At 40.3% G+C, this 19,009-nt stretch overlaps 1 protein-coding gene across 1 annotated transcript in view; it reads right to left on the bottom strand.

Annotated features, from left to right (window-relative positions):
* Positions 1 to 456: 456 nt before the first annotated feature.
* LOC126247297 (NEDD8 ultimate buster 1-like) overlaps positions 457 to 19,009 on the bottom strand; it is a 127,367-nt gene continuing 108,814 nt past the window's right edge. The window contains exons 10-11 of the mRNA XM_049948467.1: positions 17,580 to 17,703; positions 457 to 1,219 (exon numbers count right to left, since the gene is read on the bottom strand). Of these exons, the coding sequence (XP_049804424.1) occupies positions 993 to 1,219; positions 17,580 to 17,703 (351 nt within the window). The 3' untranslated portion in view covers positions 457 to 992. The remainder of the gene's footprint in view (positions 1,220 to 17,579; positions 17,704 to 19,009) is intronic.

Raw genomic sequence — 19,009 nt, 5'->3', positions numbered from 1 at the left:
GTAGTAAAGCTAAAAAAAATTCTTCTTGACAACTTCTCCTATTCCATAGAAGTATTTCTATTACTGAAATGCGTAAAAGTTTGATTTGTTTTAAACACAATCTAAAGGTTGTATGAAAATATGTTATTACATGTAGCAATGGTTTACCTCTGAATACTACATTGTTGTATATGCAATCCTAAGGTTATAAAAATAATATGCTGAAGTTGGTAAGTGTTTCCTCTACACCTCAATGAATGTGTTGCCAATTTTAACTATCTTTCCCATCAATTTGTGACAAATACCATTTTCTGGGAAATTCATAATGCATCAAATGCATAAAAAAGACAGCTACAAAGTTTTAAGGAAATCAGAAATAAAGGTGTTTGTATTTCGTTGGCAGAATACATTAAACATGAAAATATTAAAACCCTTGTAATCTTTTATTACAAATACAAATTATAATAAAAGACATTTTTTACAAAGTAATCATTATATTTTCTCAGACAAACAAAAATTTACAGTTATGTAAGTCTATTCATAAGCATGAAGGTTCTTTTGTTTATGATTACTAATTACTGCAGAAGGAGCTGCTCGCAGTCAGACTTATTTATGAGACAAAAATAACTAATTCCAGGTAACTGTCTTTTCTGTGTCAAGTTGCCAACATAATTAAACTTTTATGCCAGCTGTGTTATTCATATAAATAGTTGTATACCAAATGTTTATAACTTCCTACTCTTTCACCTATTCTCTAGTTTGCACCGCCAATCTTCCAGGACTTTTTAAAGCAATAGCACAGTCTTATAGAGATGAAAGAATATAAAATAAAGGAAGCTGCAATACAATTTCTCAGTAGTTATCTAAAACAAAAATCACATGATTTCAGCTACAAAAGTATGTGTGTATCACAGGTAGTTAAAAAGAAATTCAGCAATATCACTCAAGATAATGGCTAGATTTAAGTACAAAAATATCTTCAGAAGCCAAAGATACAAACACACACATTTTGTTCAGCTGTCATCTGACAAAAGTGCTTTATACTGTCTGAGGAAAGCTTCTTCCTGTTCCAGAGTGCTGTCAAGGTATTCATCATGTTCCTGGGATGAAATTCCCTCAGACAGGCGTTCATATGCTTTTAATTCTTCCTCACGCTGAAGGCTTTGAGAGCTGCTACTTGTGCTAGGGTTGCTGCTACTGTTATTGCTGTTGCTGCTTTCATCCGAACTATCTGAAACATCTGGGAAATGCCAATGTATTAAAATAATCTGTCACACAGCACACACATTCCTTCTCTTTACAAGCACATTTTAATGCAAATACTGTACAATCATGTCACCAGTGCACCTGCACACTCTAAATAGTGTCTGGAAAGAAGAGTCACCATACTCTGTTCAGCAATAAGAACAAACCTGATGTAAACATTATGCCATGTATTCTTCTGCGTTTGCTTGCCTCTCATTGGATTTTGTTTCACGTGGAGTGGAAGCCAAGTTGTGACCAGTACAGTTAAGTACGATCATAAGGATATGTTTTATGCTGTGCTACACGCACACACATTGAGTGATAATGTGTGGGACAACAGCTTTACCAGCACATTAAACCTGGACAGCAATGCCCAACCAGCGATCCAACTAGCCTGCAATGATGTGAGCAGTTGCAGTTCAGGTCTAAAAAGAGACGGGCAAAGAAGCAAAATAGCTTCAAATGTCATTTAATTTTTAAAGAGAATGAAATAATATTCGGCAAAACTCTAGCACTACTGCGGGCTTCTTAGGTGGTCAGACGGAAAGCATAAAATGCTCTCATTCTCATTTGACATAGTATTATAATCAGAAACGAAAGTGATGGAAATTCCTAACTTGAAGACAGTGCAATATTTCTGAGCAAGCCATGTGTGATGCAAAAGAACACTGCAGGGATTTCACCGTACTGCTGAATACTGAAGCCACTAAAGGTATTAATTACAGTCAGTTGTCTGGTAATCTCTTAACTCCTTCCTTATCCGAATCTGAGAAATACATTTCAGTACTGGAACTGTCATCTGTTACATTAATAACAAGTCGATTAACAACAGAATCCGCGAAGCCACCCAGGTGCCGCATTTTCTCCTCTTCTTTTATGACGTGCTGTTCTATATTCCACCAACGTTCGGCAGTAACAAGAAAAAGCTGCATATGTTTGGTGCAGTAGGTCTGGCAGCTTAACAATCTTGTTATTTCTTGGCACAAATCCCTTAACTTGGCTCCAGATCAGTTCTGTTGGGTTCATATTGTACTGGTACAGAAGCAAACATAAAAATGCACCATTTGTATGGTGTGCTCAATGCTGTGAAAATGATTGTTTTTCATGTTCCTACAACATGTCTGTAATATAAGACAATGGACATAGTCTGAATAAAGAGTACTTAGTTCTTCATTTTTGTCTTAAAAAATTAAATTGTTATTTCATAATTTAAGCAACCTTTGTTAACTGTCTTTCATAAAATATCGATAATTGAGAATTTATATTTCAAATGAAAAAAGGAATTTCACATGCAATATGTAATTGAAAACAAAAAGATGTGCATTACTCATTAAATTGATGATGAATTTTACAATTATGAGATGTAGGTAATTCAAACTGAATGGGTGGGGGGAAATTGACGCAGTCGAGACTTGAACCATGTGCTACAATAAGTTACTGAGCTCTTACGCTATCGATTCTGCTGTACATTAACTTGCATTTATGTTGCAACTGTACCTAACACAGTCTCCCAGAAAACTTCAATGCTGATTTTACCTCTAAATTTATGAGAAACATTATGAACAATCTATTTCTTGGCACTTTTAAACCGTGTTCCACACACGTGTTTTACTACAGGACAGGAAGCAGCCTCAGCCATTTTCATACTGCATATTAACAGCGTGACAATCAGAGAGCAACACTGCAGAGGCTGTGACTATACACAATTTTTGAAATAAAAACTACATAACCAAAGTGTAATTAAGAAAAATGTTGATTGCTGTTAATACATTTGAATATCTTAAAGTTTCATTTAACGTAACTTAGTAATAATATACCTAACACATAAGTAGGACCTACTCCAAGAGCGTAACACCACCCGTGTATGTATGCTATAGCTCCTGACCAATCATCGCATTTGTGTTTGTTTACATCAGGTTTATTCTTATGATGAACGGACTATAGTTGTTGAAATTTAACAGTATCAAAATGATTTTGATAAACATGGTGAGAGAAGTTTTTAAAAACTGGAGATCTCTCTACAGCAGAATTTTTGTTAGAAATTATGATTATTAAACCCTTCCATTACCACCTCTAAATGTTATAGGCCTCATACATCTTAGTCAAATGTCCTCAAATCAAATAGTGGTACACGGCAAAGATTACTTCTTACTACAATGTATAATGTTATTCCCTTACCATTCACAAATGTGAGAGAGGTAATAAAACTGACTACTTCTGTGTCCCTTTAAATTAATTCTATTTTCACATTACCTACAGAAGTGGGTTCCAAGAAACTGCACACCATTCCCAACAGTTTCACTGATTGCAGGTTTACACAATTATACAAACGGATTTTTATAAACTGATCAATGTCTCTCCCTGAAACTGCCAATTCCATTTTTCAGCATACCTCTAATATGTTCTCTTACACGTCATCACCAGGCACTCCTTACTATCACACAGCAAAGGATGAATGACACTAAGTTGTGACTAATAATGACAGGTACTCCTGTTCAGCATCAGTGACTGTCACTTTGAAAGTATGCACAATTAAGAGAGTTTCAACAATTAGAGTTCAACAGTGACCTACAAAACCAACTCTGGGCATCATACTGTCGTGACCACACAACTGCGCTATTTGTTCAGTCTAGGCTACAGCCAGAAGAAATTCATCATCCCATACTGTTGCCATCCCTACAGTGTCAGGAAAGTGTGGATTTCCAGCAGGATGCTCACATTTATTACATTAGCATATGCGAATACTGTCTTTCAAATTACATCTGATAGCTCTACATTCACATCCCAGAATAATCGCAGGCTGTTCAGTATAGTAAAAGAGTTGTCCAAGACAACTCATTCTGATGTGTATGACCCTGTGGTTATGTGGTTATGATAGTATACAATTTACTATGACTAAAACTTTATTCCCCCCCCCATCAACCATGGACCATGCCGTTGGTGGGGAGGCTTGAGTGCCTCAGAGATACAGATGGCCGTACCGTAGGTGCAACCACACCAGAGGGGTATCTGTTGAGAGGCCAGACAAACGTGTGGTTCCTGAAGAGGGGCAGCAGCCTTTTCAGTAGTTGCAGGGGCAACAGTCAGGATGATTGACTGATCTGGCCTTATAACACTAACCAAAACAGCCTTGCTGTGCTGGTACTGCAAACGGCTGAAAGCAAGGGGAAACTACAGCCGTAATTTTTCCCGAAGGCATGCAGCTTTACTGTATGATTAAATGATGATGGCGTCCTCTTGGGTAAAATATTCCGGAGGTAAAATAGTCCCCCATTCGGATCTCCGGGCGGGGACTACTCAGGAGGACGTCGTTATCAGGAGAAAGGAAACTGGCATTCTACGGATCGGAGCATGGAATGTCAGATCCCTTAATCAGGCAGGTAGGTTAGAAAATTTAAAAAGGGAAATGGATAGGTTAAAGTTAGATATAGTGGGAATTAGTGAAGTTCGGTGGCAGGAGGAACAAGACTTTTGGTCAGGTGAATACAGGGTTATAAATACAAAATCAAATAGGGGTAATGCAGGAGTAGGTTTAATAATGAATAAAAAAATAGGAGTGCGGGTAAGCTACTACAAACAGCATAGTGAACGCATTATTGTGGCCAAGATAGACATAAAGCCCATGCCTACTACAGTAGTACAAGTTTATATGCCAACTAGCTCTGCAGATGATGAAGAAATTGATGAAATGTATGATGAGATAAAAGAAATTATTCAGGTAGTGAAGGGAGATGAAAATTTAATAGTCATGGGTGACTGGAATTCAAGAGTAGGAAAAGGGAGAGAAGGAAACATAGTACGTGAATACGGATTGGGGATAAGGAATGAAAGAGAAACCGTCTGGTAGAATTTTGCACAAAGCATAAATTCAAGAATCATGAAAGAACCCTGGATATACTAAAAGGTATCAGATAGATTATATAATGGTAGGACAGAGATTTAGGAACCAGGTTTTAAATTGTAAGACATTTCCAGGGGCAGATGTGGATTCTGACCACAGCCTATTGGTTATGAACTGTAGATTGAAATTGAAGAAACTGCACAAAGGTGGGAATTTATGGAGATGGGACCTGGATAAACTGACTAAACCAGAGGTTGTAGAGAGTTTCAGGGAGAGCATAAGGGAACAACTGACAGGAACGGGCGAAAGAAATACAGTGGAAGAAGAATGGGTAGCTTTGAGGGATGAAGTAGTGAAGGCAGCATACGATGAAGTAGGTAAAAAGACGAGGGCTGGTAGAAATCCTTGGGTAACAGAAGAAATATTGAATTTAATTGATGAAAGGAGAAAATATAAAAATGCAGTAAATGAAGCAGGCAAAAAGGAATACAAACGTCTCAAAAATGAGATCGACAGGAAGTGCAAAACTGCTGAGCAGGGATGGCTAGAGGACAAATGTAAGGATGTAGAGGCTTATCTCACTAGGGGTAAGATAGATACTGCCTACAGGAAAATTAAAGAGACCTTTGGAGAAAAGAGAGCCACTTGTATGAATATCAAGAGCTCAGATGGAAACCCAGTTCTAGATAGATACTGCCTACAGGAAAATTAAAGAGACCTTTGGAGAGAAGAGAACCACTTGTATGAATATCAAGAGCTCAGATGGAAACCCAGTTCTAAGCAAAGAAGGGAAAGCAGAAAGGTGGAAGGAGTATAAAGAAGGTCTATACAAGGGCAATGTACTTGAGGACAATATTATGGATATGGAAATGGAAGAGGATGTAGATGAAGATGAAATGGGAGATACAATACTGCATGAAGAGTTTGACAGAGCACTGAAAGACCTGAGTCGAAACAAGGCCCCGGGAGTAGACAACATTCCATTAGAACTACTGACGGCCTTGGGAGAGCCAGTCATGACAAAACTCTAGCATCTGGTGAGCAAGATGTATGAGACAGGTGAAATACCCTCAGACTTCAACAAGAATATAATAATTCCAATCCCAAAGAAAGCAGGTGTTGACAGATGTGAAAATTACCGAACTATCAGTTTAATAAGTCACAGCTGCAAAAAACTAAAGCGAATTCTTTACAGATGAGTGGAAAAACTGGTAAAAGTAGACCTCGGGGAAGATCAGTTTGGATTCCATAGAAATGTTGGAACATGTGAGGCAATACTGACCTTACGCCTTATCCTAGAAGAACGATTACGGAAAGGCAAACCTATGTTTCTAGCATTTGTAGACTTGGAGAAAGCTTTTGACAATGTTGTCTGGAATACTCTCTTTCAAATTCTAAAGGTGGCAGGGGCAAAATACAGGGAGCAAAAGGCTATTTACAATTTGTACAGAAACCAGATGGCAGCTATAAGAGTCGAGGGGCATGAAAGGGATGCAGTGGTTGGGAAGGGAGTGAGACAGGGTTGTAGCCTCTCCCCGATGTTATTCAATCTGTATATTGAGCAAGCAGTAAAGGAAACAAAAGAAAAATGCGGAGTTGGAATTAAAAACCATGGAGAAGAAATAAAAACTTTGAGGTTTGCCGATGACATGAACGGAATGGACAGTGTCTTGAAAGGAGGATATAAGATGAACGTCAACAAAAGCAAAACAAGGATCATGGAATGTAGTCGAATTAAGTCGGGTGATGCTCAGGGAATTAGATTAGGAAATGAGACACTTAAAGTAGTAAAGGAGTTTTGCTATTTGGGGAGCAAAATAACTGATGATGGTCGAAGTAGAGAGGATATAAAATGTAGAATGGCAATGGCAAGGAAAGCGTTTCTAAAGAAGAGAAATTTGTTAACATCAAGTATAGATTTAAGTGTCAGGAAGTCGTTTCTGAAAGTATTTGTATGGAGTGAAGCCATGTATGGAAGTGAAACATGGACGATAAATAGTTTGGACAAGAAGAGAATAGAAGCTTTTGAAATTTGGTGATACAGAAGAATGTTGAAGATTAGATGGGTTGATCATGTAACTAATGAGGAGGTATTGAATAGAGTAGGGGAGAAGAGGAGTTTGTGGTACAACTTGACAAGAAGAAGGGACCCGTTGGTAGAGCATGTTCTGAGGCATCAAGGGATCACAAATTTAGCATTGGAGGATAAAAATCGTAGAGGGAGACCAAGAGATGAATACACTAAGCAGATTCAGGATGTAGGTTGCAGTAAGTACCGCGAGATGAAGAAGCTTGCACAGGATAGAGTAGCATGGAGAGCTGCATCAAACGAGTCTCAGGACTGAAGACAACAACAACAACAAAACTTTATTCATGTGAGCCCGCTTTTTTAGAATGTTTAGCTTTCATATTCAATCAGGATATTACAGAGCTAGTATTATTTTACATGTGCCATCAAACCAAGGGCGAATTTGCAAGCAGCAGAAATTGGTTAGCCTTAATATACAAGTATAGAAAACAATTAAATAAAAATAGTACAATAAATTGCTGACAGATTCAAACAAATGGTATAAAGATGGATGAAAAACGAAAATAATATAACAATAAGTCCTCTGTACAAAAGACACACAAATAAAGCATATCTAGTGTCAACCAGCAAAAAATTGGACTGCTAGTGTTACAGGTATTGAATGGAATATGGAATCATTTATCATGACACATTATCATAGCAAGAAAATTTTCTGTATCCCATTTCATAGGAATCATTTTATCCCATTTTAATTCGCTGCTGTTCCTTTGAATAATTACTGTAATGAGTCATATGTAGTGAATCAGGGCATTTTGACTGACATTAAAGTGTTGGCAGAATCAAAACCTTCAAATAATGCAACCACTTGTGACTGCTTTCTAACTGCAATATTTGTACTAGTCTCTACAACAATATTTGGCTGATTTATAATAAATGTTAGGTAATGTCTTATTCCTTTCCTGTAATTCAACATTTTCCCTCCAATTTCTTCTTAATCCACTCTTTTATCTTTCTCTTGCATAGTATGTTCGCTGTTCTCCTTAATTCTCTATATTATGCCACATTATTTCTGGTTTCTCTCTGTAGCACTTTTATTCTTGCCTTGTTCTTTTTCTCTGTTGCCGACCTGCAGTCTTTGTCAAACCATTTCTGGCTTCTTATGTTCGTTCTTATACCTACTATTTCTTCTACAGCATCTTTAATGGTTTTTTAAATCTTGCTCCATCTTTTGTCTACTCCTAATGCAGTCTGTTTACTACTCAATTTTCTGCTTATTGTTACTTGGTATTTTTTTACTTCAGCTGGGATTTCAGTTTGTCCGTGTAACAGTTCATCTTCCATTTGTTAATGACAGTTTCTCTCTCATGACTGATTTTATCATAAAGTGGTCTCAGTCACAGTTTAGTCTTATGCAGCTCCGAACATCTATAACTGGTGTGGAGTGGCATGCAACCACTAAAATATGGCCCATCTGATTGACTACTCCATTGACTGTGGACTTCCAAGTGCCCAGATGGATCCTTTTGTGTGGGAAGCAGGTACTTTTAATAATCAAATTATTCCTTGCTGTGAACTGGCATAGACTGTTTCCATTTTCCATTGTTGTTGTTTTCTTCATGTATAGTCTGGGAGACGAGTCTTTGGTATTGACAGCTCAGTAGCATCTTTCCGTTGCCTAGCGACCGCAGGCAGGCAGCCAATGACGACCTGACTTTGAGCGGGTAGCAAGGGCCACGTTGCCGCTCTGAAACCCGGTCGCGCGCGCTTATGAAACTTACCAGTGTCTCGCGTGCAGGCGGTGCGGTCGTTCGTCATTTGTCTGAAGTTGAATTCGCAGTTTATTTCGTTTTTGTTGTTTTTAGTGTTTCTTTGTTTATGTTTCGTAGTAAACAATGTCTAGTGCGGCGGGTAGTACCAGCCCAACACAAGAAGTGAAATGGAGGAAGAAAAGTGTGCTACACACCCAGGCCCGTGAATTCATGTGCTCTGTGAGGGATTACTTTGAGAAAGAAAAGGACAAAGGTGGGCCCTTAATTCCTGTTGTTCAGGTTGTGAAGAGAACTGCAGCAGCATTGAAAATAAGTAAGAACACTGTTGTAAAGATAGGGAAAGAACAGTATGGTGTAGATTGTGACGAGAGTGGCACAACAAAGCTGCACACACCAGGAAAGAAGCGACCGAGAAATAAGCAGGTGACAGCTTTGGACGATTTTCAGAAAGACGCTATTCGTCGTCATATATACAGCTATTATAAGAGAAGGGAACATCCCACTCTATCTAAATTACAGGTGTCACTTCAGAAAGATGATCTTTTTAAAGGGAGCAAATTTTCATTGCGTACAGTGTTGAAAGTCATTGGCTTCAGCTATTCACTGTTTAACAGACGCGAAATATTAATGGAAAGGACAGATGTAGTTGCATGGCGGTGCAGATTTCTGTGCAGGATCATGGGTGTGGAATTCGAAAGTATAGTGTGGTTAGATGAAACTTGGGTCAATGCCAGCCATTCTTTACGTAGAGGCTGGAATGATGGAATGCCCGAGGGGACAATGGCAGTGCCTGTTGGCAAAGGAGGGCGTATTATTGTCTTACATGCAGGAACATCGAAAGGTTTTGTGCCAAACTGCTTGAAAATGTTTCGGTCAAAAAAGACGGGAGATTACCATGAAGAAATGAACAGTGTAGTATTTCAAGAATGGTTCGAGACATCGCTTATGACGAATCTGACAAGTCCATCAGTAATTGTTATGGACAATGCGCCTTATCATTCCGTTGTTCACGATAAGGCACCAACCTCGGCAACAAAAAAAGATGATATCATTCAGTGGTTGAAACGGCGAAAAGTAGATTTCAGAGAAGATTTAAGGAAGGCGGAACTGCTCGAAATTGTGGCACAAAAGAAACCCCAATTTCCAACATATGTAATTGACGAGATTGCTAAAAGGCACGGGCATGAAATCGTTCGGCTTCCTCCATACCACTGTCACTTCAATGCAATTGAAGGAGTGTGGGCGCAGATAAAAAATTACATTGCTGCAAACAATAAAAAATTCACGATCTCTGAAGTGGAAACTCTCCTTCCAGCAGCTATCAATAAAGTGACAAGCGAGACGTGGGCTAAAATTGTAAACAGCACTGCAAGTGCCATCAGAGAGGCGGCCAAAACCGAAGGGGTTGTGGAAGAATGCATCGAAAATTTAATTATACATCTGGGAGAGAGCAGTGATAGTTCGAGTAGTGCTGAGGAAGACAATGTCAAATCAGATTCTGACAGTGATGTGAGTGGTGTTTTTTCCATTACAGTAACTACAACGCATTCAGGAATGTAAGGAGGGAGTTTGCTATCGATATACAACCAGATCATCATATTGTGAGTACTTTCTTCAGATTATAACTCTTAATACACTGACCAATTATTCTTTAGCTTGTAGTAGAGCAAATTAATAATGCTAATACTTAACAATGGAAACCAAAACTGCTAATGTTCAACAACTTGCGAAAATAGTTTTCATTTCAGTTGTGAAGTTTAACAAATAACTTTATTATGTTTCAGCATCTTAGATACTTGTACTAAATAGCTCTTATCAGTTTTCGAGTTAATATATTTCAAGCATCAACTTTAAATAAATTCACGCGTACCAATACGACTTGTATTTTGTCTCGCTTTTATTTCTGCTGCTAGAGAATGCGTGTAGCAGACAGGGTGCCGCGTGCTGTGAGCCACGTTCGGCAACAGTGCCGTCTGCCCGCCGGAACTGTCAGTACCAATCACTCGTCTCACGGACTATAGTGAATATTTCCCAGAAAATCCTTATTGATGTTGACTCTTCCCTATTACTGCATTACAATCTCTTACAACTAGCATCAGGAAATATTTATGTACTGCGCAACATACTTTTTCCAAGTATTCTTACACTTTTCTTTTATTATATCCCCTCTTTCCTCTGTTGGTGCATGTGCATTTACTATTGATACATTTCCAAATTTCCCTCTTAGCCTGAGTTTGCACATTCTTTCATTTATAGGTTCAAATTCTAGTAGTCTTTTCATAACTTCCCTTGTTATTATAAATCCTGGTCTGATTGGCCTGTTCTTTCTCCTGGTCCACTATACACTAATGAGTACTTAGGTTTATCTATCTGCCTATTACCTAGCCATCTTATTTCCTGTAGTCCTACGACATCATATTTAACATTTAAAATTTTATTGGCTATTTCTTCCATTTTTCCAGGCTGAAGCATTGTCCTCACATTCCAAGATGCTACTGGGAGGTCCTTTATCTGTTTTCTTTGCTGGGATCATGATCCATGTTTTCCATGCAGTTTCCAAGACTTCTGTTGAATTTCCGGACTATTCTTTTCTTTAACAGTATGGGGTTATTAGCCCCATGCCCAGCCCCCAACCTGGAGGACCAGGATTTGTATTATGCTTACTCCTCTAGGGAAGCTGACTTCACCACATCTCTAGATCCCTTCCTGCCCTATGCTGTGGGGAACACTTCGTCTGGCTCCTGAGTTGAGACCAATCCAGCTCGGATAACCCTACCAATAGCTATGCTACCACAGGCACAACTCACAACTTCAACAATGGACCCCCCCCCCCCCCATCCCCTCCCTCCCAGGCACTAGAAGGCGGAGGCCACTGGCACTGGGAGAACAGGTCCTCAAATGGCCTCCTCCTAACCAATACACGCCCATCACTGGTACCGAGGCAGAACCACCTTTCATCAGAAAAACAACACACCTCCACCCTGCCCTCCAGTGAGCTATTGCTTGATACAATACACACCTCCACTCTGCCCTCCATTGAGCTATCACTTGATACCACTGAAGTCAAAACCGGTGGTGGTTTGGGATCAGTGGAATGCATGCTACAGGGCATCTGGCTTGGAGCTACCCTTGAAGCAACCAATTAGTAACAGTTTATTGTGTCACTGTGGTGTCAACTAATGTTCAAACTGCTGCTGCAGATGCAGTACAATGCGCCAGAGCCATATACCAAACACAATGGTCTTCACTCTCGGTAGTGCCATGTGGTTGTCCGGAGCCCGCTCTTGTTGCAACCATACATTCTAGTGACCACCGCTGCCACTGATCATGTATAAAGGCTATATTTGAGCCAAGTCTTTCCACATTATCACAGACGGAATATCTGTCTTCTCATAGCCCTATTGCATGATACCGTTCAAACTCAGTGAAGTGTTGGCAATGGCATCTTTGTCACCTTAAAGGCATTCTTGACTAACATCAACTCACCGTGTCCAGTCTCAAAAGTAACTAACACTCATGAGCTTTACAGTATGTATTTACAGAAAATCTGATTTGCATCTTCATAGTGATGTCACTAGCACCATTGACATGTGACCGGTGTGAAATTTGAATAGACATCATCGTTCAGATGTACAAATGTGCGTAGTAACTTTTATTCATGTCACACTACTCCTTCTGGGTGTTGCGTCTCTCCTCCATCCGATCAGCGTAGTTTTTCAAAAAAAACCTTATTCACTTCCCGTGAAACACCAGCATTCTGCAGAATGTAAATTGGGAAACCCTGGTCCACAACTTTAAACATAATATTTTTTCCCCCATATTCCAAAGAGAATACACTGTACATAATACCAACATTCAAAACCACACAACGTAGCTAGAGTTTCTGATGGCTGAATTTCCCTCCACTGTACCAGTAAACCATAAAGGATTAGAAGACACTGGGAAAAGTATCAAATTATGAAATGAAAAATGGAGAATCCAGACTGGAATAATGACAATATTATGAAAAGGATAGATTCCTCCTCACCATATAGCAGAGATGTTAAGTCGCAGATAGTCACAAAAAAATAACAGTCAAACAAGTAAGCTTTCAGCTGAAAGGCCTTCATCCAAGTTAAACAACACACACACACACACACACACACACACACACACACACACAGGCGAGCGCGCGCGGGCATGATTACTGTCTCTGGCTGCTGAGGCCAGACTACAAGCAGCTGCACATTATGGGAGAAGCAATCTGAGTAGTGGTAGTGGTGGTGGTGGTGGTGGTGGTGAGGGGGAGCAGGGATGAGGTGAAGAAAGGGTTGGGCAGCTGGGGGTAGTTGGGAGGTTAGATGGAGGGCTTGTGGGAGGAAGGGGGGGGGGGGAGAGCAGAAAAGAAGAAAAGTAAGAAAACTGGTAGGATTGGTGGAAGAGAGGGCTGTGTATAGTGCCGGAGTGGGAACAGGGCAGGGAATAGGTGGGTGTGGGTGGATTACCCCCCCCCCCCCCACCCCTGCAGCTCCAACAAAACCACTCCATTAACTTTCCTGAATTTCTTAACCTTGAACCTTGCCCACCATCATTCCCCAAATCCCTCAACATGCGAGCTAACCTTACATCCATAGAAAGAAATACAATCCGCAACCTAAAAACTGATCCCCACCTCATAAACCTACCTGCTGACAACGCTCCACCGATGTTGTTTTGAAATGCAAGGATTACCTGGCAGAAGGACTCCACCCGCTGTCAGATGCATCCACCTACAAACCCTCCTCGCCCCTATCATTCCCCGCACTGTTACCTTCTACACGCTTTCTAAAGTCCATAAACCCAGCCATCCATGACACCCCATTGTGGCCAGTTACCGTGCCCCCACTGAGAGAATTTCTGCTCTCATAGACCAACACCTTCAGCCTCTTAGCACCAACCTACCCTCTTATATACGAGATACCAACCATTCCCACCACCGACTCTTCACAGTTCCTGTTTTCTTTACAACACACTATTGATGTCACCTCCCTTTACACTAACGTTCCTAATGCCCTGTCCTTGCCGCTATTGAACACTACCTTTCACAACGCCTGACTGATTCCAAACCTACAACCTCCTTCCTAGTGACCTTGACCAACTACAGTCTCACACACAACTATTTCTCTTTTGGAGGCATAACCTAAAAAAAAAAACAAAGCCGCAATGGGCACCCACACGGCACATTCTATGTCAACCTATACGTGGGCCATCTAGAGGAATCCTTTCTAAGCACCTGGAATTTCAAACCCCTCATCTGGTTCAGATTCAACGATGACATCTGTGTGATATGGATTGAGATGGGGACACCCTGTCCTCCATAACCTCAACACCTTCTCCCCCATTTGCTTCAACTGATCCTCCTCAACCCAACAAGACATCTTCCTCAATGTTCACCTCCACCTCAAAGGTGGCTGCAATACCTCCATCCATATCAAACCTACCAGCAATACGTCCACTTTGACAGCTACCGTCCATTCCATACGAAGAAGTCCCTTCCATACAGCCTAGCGATCCATGGCCATCGCATCAGTGGTGACGAGCAGTCCCTCGCAAAATATGCCAAGGGTCTCACTGAGGCCTTCACAGACTGTAATTACCCTCCAAATTTTGTAAAGAAACTGATTTCTCATGCCTTACCTGTCCAGTCACCCACTACTTCCAAAATTCACACTGTCCGGCCAGAGAGGAGCATTCCCCTCATGACTCAGTACCAGCCAGACCTGGAGCAACTGAATTGTATTCTCTGCCAGGGTTTCAACTACCTCTCATTGTGCCCTGAAATGAGGAATGTTCTACCCACTATCCTTTCCATGCCTTCCATAGTGATAATCTGCCGCCCACTGAACCTGTACAATATCCTCGCCCATCCCTACACAATGCCTGCTCCCAAACCCTTGCCTCAAGGCTCATATCCCTGTAATAGACCTAGGTGCAAGACCTGTCCCATACATCTTCCAAATACCATCACAACAACCACCAGCCACTCCAGTCTGGTCACATGCATCATCTAAGCCACCAAAGGCAGGACTACCTGTGAACCAGTCATGATTTACAAGCTAAGCTGCAACCAACGTGCTGCATTCTGTGCAGGTATGACTACCAAAAAGCTGTTTTACACATGAATAGCCACCGACAAACCGTGGCCAAGAAACAGTTGGAGCATCCAGGTGCTTAGCATGCTGCCCAACACTATTTTCTTCATTTTCATAACTGCTTCAGAGCCTACACCATCTGTATCCTTCCTAGCAACACTAGCTTTTCTTTCTTACAGGTGGCAACTCTCCCTGCAATGTAGCCCATGTTCCTGTAACCCTCCAGGCCTCAACCTTCATTAGTCATTGTCCTACACCCACAGTCTTTTAACTTCTCTCCTTTTCCACTGCCTTCCCCTTCCCTCCCCTCGCCCCTTGCTGCCCACCCCTCTCTCTACTTTGTCCCTGTATGCTCCTACAAGCAGCACTTCACTGTTACCCACTCCTACCCTGCTTTCCCTCCCCTTATCCATCCAAGATCACTTTTCCCATCACACACTGCTGCTCAGTCTGGCCTTGGCAGCCAGAGGCTGTGATCGTGTGTGTGTGTGTGTGTGTAATTCAGATGATGATCTTTCTGCCCAAACTTACTTGTTTCACCATCTTTTGTTGTGCCTATCTGTGACTCAATATCTCTGCAATATGGTGAGTAGCAATCTATTCTTTTCATAAAATCATGAAATAGGTTTGCTTTGACATTTGGGGGGAGGTGGAGACCTCTGTGTGTGTGTGTGTGTGTGTGTGTGTGTGTGTGTGTGTGTGTGTGTTTTGTCCAATTCAGACAATGATCTTTCTGCCCAAGCTTACTTGTTTAAACTTTAAGACAGAACTATACAGTTTATTTAGGATCAAGTTACTTTGAATATTGGATCAAAGCAAGGCAATTATATATAATTATGTATATGAAGGAAATCACTACTCGCCAGTGTGCAAAGGCACTGAGCAGCAGACAGGAATACATGGGAAATGGTAACTGCAGATGAGGTTTCTAAAACACAAACACGCACACACACACACACACACACACACACACACACACACACACACAAGTTTAATCCTTTATTACTTTTATGTTGTAATTTCATATACTGACATGTCCCATGACCTTGGATATTTGCTCCTCAATGTGGTCCTATGGAACTTGACTTGTATATATATATATATATATATATATATATATATATATATATAGGGAAACATTCCACGTAGGAAAAATATATCTAAAAACAAAGATGATGTGACTTACCAAATGAAAGTGCTGGCAGGTCGACAGACACACAAACAAACACAAACATACACACAAAATTCAAGCTTTCGCAACAAACTGTTGCCTCATCAGGAAAGAGGGAAAGACGAAAGGATGTGGGTTTTAAGGGAGAGGGTAAGGAGTCATTCCAATCCCGGGAGCGGAAAGACTTACCTTAGGGGGAAAAAAGGACGGGTGTACACTCACGCACACACACACACATATATCCATCCACAGTCACTTGGCACTGCAGCCCAACTATATAGGATAGTGGCTCTTTGGTGTGTGTGTGGGGGGGGGGGGTGGGGGGGGAGGGAGGGGGGCGCATGTGTGTCATCCAAAGAATGCCACGCCTTTATGTTTCTTAGTATCTTCTTTTATTGTGCGAGTAGGTGATTTATTCTCGCAGATATAATTATCTTCCATTCTAAATTTCCCACAGACAAGAACCGACAGTAACTCATTTCTCAGCCACTGTTCATAATGAAGGAACCTACGGTTTCAGAAGTTTAGATAGAAGTATAAACCCACCAACCTGCCCCTCTATTCTGAGGCCAGACTCTGTCTGTCGGAAGTATGATGGAGGAGTTACATTTTAAAAAACCTTTGCCCGACTAGCATGGCTAGTAGTACTTCACAGGGGCCTTTGCCGCTGTTACAATGGAGACTGCAAGGGACTGTGAGGCAAATGTCAATAACGCTCAAAGAGCAGAAGCAGCAGCCCTTTCCGTTGGGATTGGTACACGGAGAAGCTTCATGAGAGAAGCTTCATCCTGGAGTGAGCAGCAGTTCCTCCAATTGTCATATTTGGCAGACATCATGGAGATTTTTACGGCAACTGTTATGCTGTCTGCAGGTGTGGTCAAAATGACCAACTGCTGCAGTACTGATATGTGGAAGGCAATGTGATACCAGCTGCACTTATCTGCTAATAATATCACGATGGGTTCCTTCTGTGCAAAATAGTCCCCTATTCAGATCTCTGAGGAGCTGTCAGAGAAAATGAGAATGCTAACAGAATAAGAAAATGAAGTGAACGGAGAGAAGGGTTGTAAACATATTACAACATGAGTTGCTGCTTAACACTGGAGTTAAAGGGATGGTGAAAGGAAAGAATCGCTGGTGCCGGTCTATATATGAGCATATATTTGATGTGGGATGCAGTGGTAATGTTGAAATTGAAAGGATAGCTGACAAGTGACTGGAATGAAGAAATGCATCAGACCAACCTTAGGAAGAAGAAAGATTAGGGTTTAACATCCCATTGATGATGAGACACTAGAGTTGGAGCACAAGCTTTCATGTACATCAGTTTGTCTCTATCTGCCTCACTGCATTTTATTCATCACTGTTTTTAACGATATTTAATTTATACATAAATTTTCCTTACATATTATGCAAAACATGCTCTAACACTTACTATTTGAGGAACTGTTCACTGTTGCATCAGATGAGACTAATGTTGCCACAGCTTTTTCTACATCTCCTTGATGTTTTTTAAGAGCAAGTTTTGCTCTTTTAGCATCAAAGCCCATTGAAACAATCTGAAACAATTTGTGTGGTTATAATGTTTCTAATACCATCTGGACACACTATGTCTACTATCAAAAGTAAATATCACCAGCCTGCACAATGATTGCTTGAAGTAAAAATTTTATTTAAAATCTGCATTACAGTTCAAACTATATGTTTATGTAAGTAATGAATAATGACAATGTTACAAGTCAAGTGACTAAATGATAATGATATGCAAAACAGCTTCAAATAATGATTAAATCTGTGATGTACGAAAAAAATTGTTTGTGATTAGAATACATATAATAAAGAGGAGGGGAAACTAATGTTTAACATACCATCAACAATGAGGTTATTAGGCATAGAAGTACAATCTCAGATGGATAAAGGTTGGGGAAAGAAATTGATAATGCCCCTCTGAAGCCATCCCAAAATTTTCCTCGCTCAATTTCAAGAAATCTAACTCAGTGTGGCTAAACCAAGATCTTAACTATACTCCTACCCAGTTGCTACCTGAATGTACTAGCTACTGAGCAGCCAAGTCTGGTATTGTGACAAAGAGGAAATATTAAAAAATGAAAAAATATTAGATTTTAATGTCCAATCACTGTCGTAATAGACAGAGCACAAACTCAGAGTATGTAATAATTGATCATGAAAATGGTTGCATACTTAGGCATCTCAGTATTAAGGATATTTCAGACTATCTAAATCAGGATGACTGGAGAGGGATTGGAACCTGTTCCTCATGAAAACGAGTCAACTGTCTTAACCACACTGTCTCACTTGGTCAAAGAAGTAACAGGAATGTTAAAAGTAAGAAATTTTCTAAATATCATTTATCGGGCACCTTTATATGAAGCCAAAAACGTTCATAGGCATGAGGCATTATAAACTGTGTAACTAGAAATAAATCAATGGGAAGTCCAGGAGAGAGTAACAACAATGTGAAAAATATCGATTGCTACTCACTACAAAGAGGTGCTGTGTCGCAGACAGGCACTGATAAATATTTAAGCTTTCAGACAAAAAAGTACTTCATTTGAAAAAGAAAACATTCGGAAGAAGGACTTTTTGTCCAAAAGCTTCCAGTCCTTTCACTGTGTCTGCCTACAACTCAATGCCTCTTCTATGAGCTGCGTAGTCATCTATCCTTTTCATATGTTGTAACAAGAAATAATGTACAGTATTGATAAAATTATTACCAGTTAAGGAAAAGACATCTATTTTAAAAAAGGGAAATCTTTAACTATTCCAAAGAGGAAGATGGTAACATTTACCAACCTTGCATACAACAGTTAGAATACGAGCAGGCTACATAATTTTTATATTTCT

Source organism: Schistocerca nitens, chromosome 1 (genome assembly GCF_023898315.1).
Source record: "Schistocerca nitens isolate TAMUIC-IGC-003100 chromosome 1, iqSchNite1.1, whole genome shotgun sequence".
Taxonomy (NCBI): domain Eukaryota; kingdom Metazoa; phylum Arthropoda; class Insecta; order Orthoptera; family Acrididae; genus Schistocerca; species Schistocerca nitens.
Note: the sequence above shows the minus strand (reverse complement) of the source record. Positions and strands in the feature narration are given on the sequence as shown.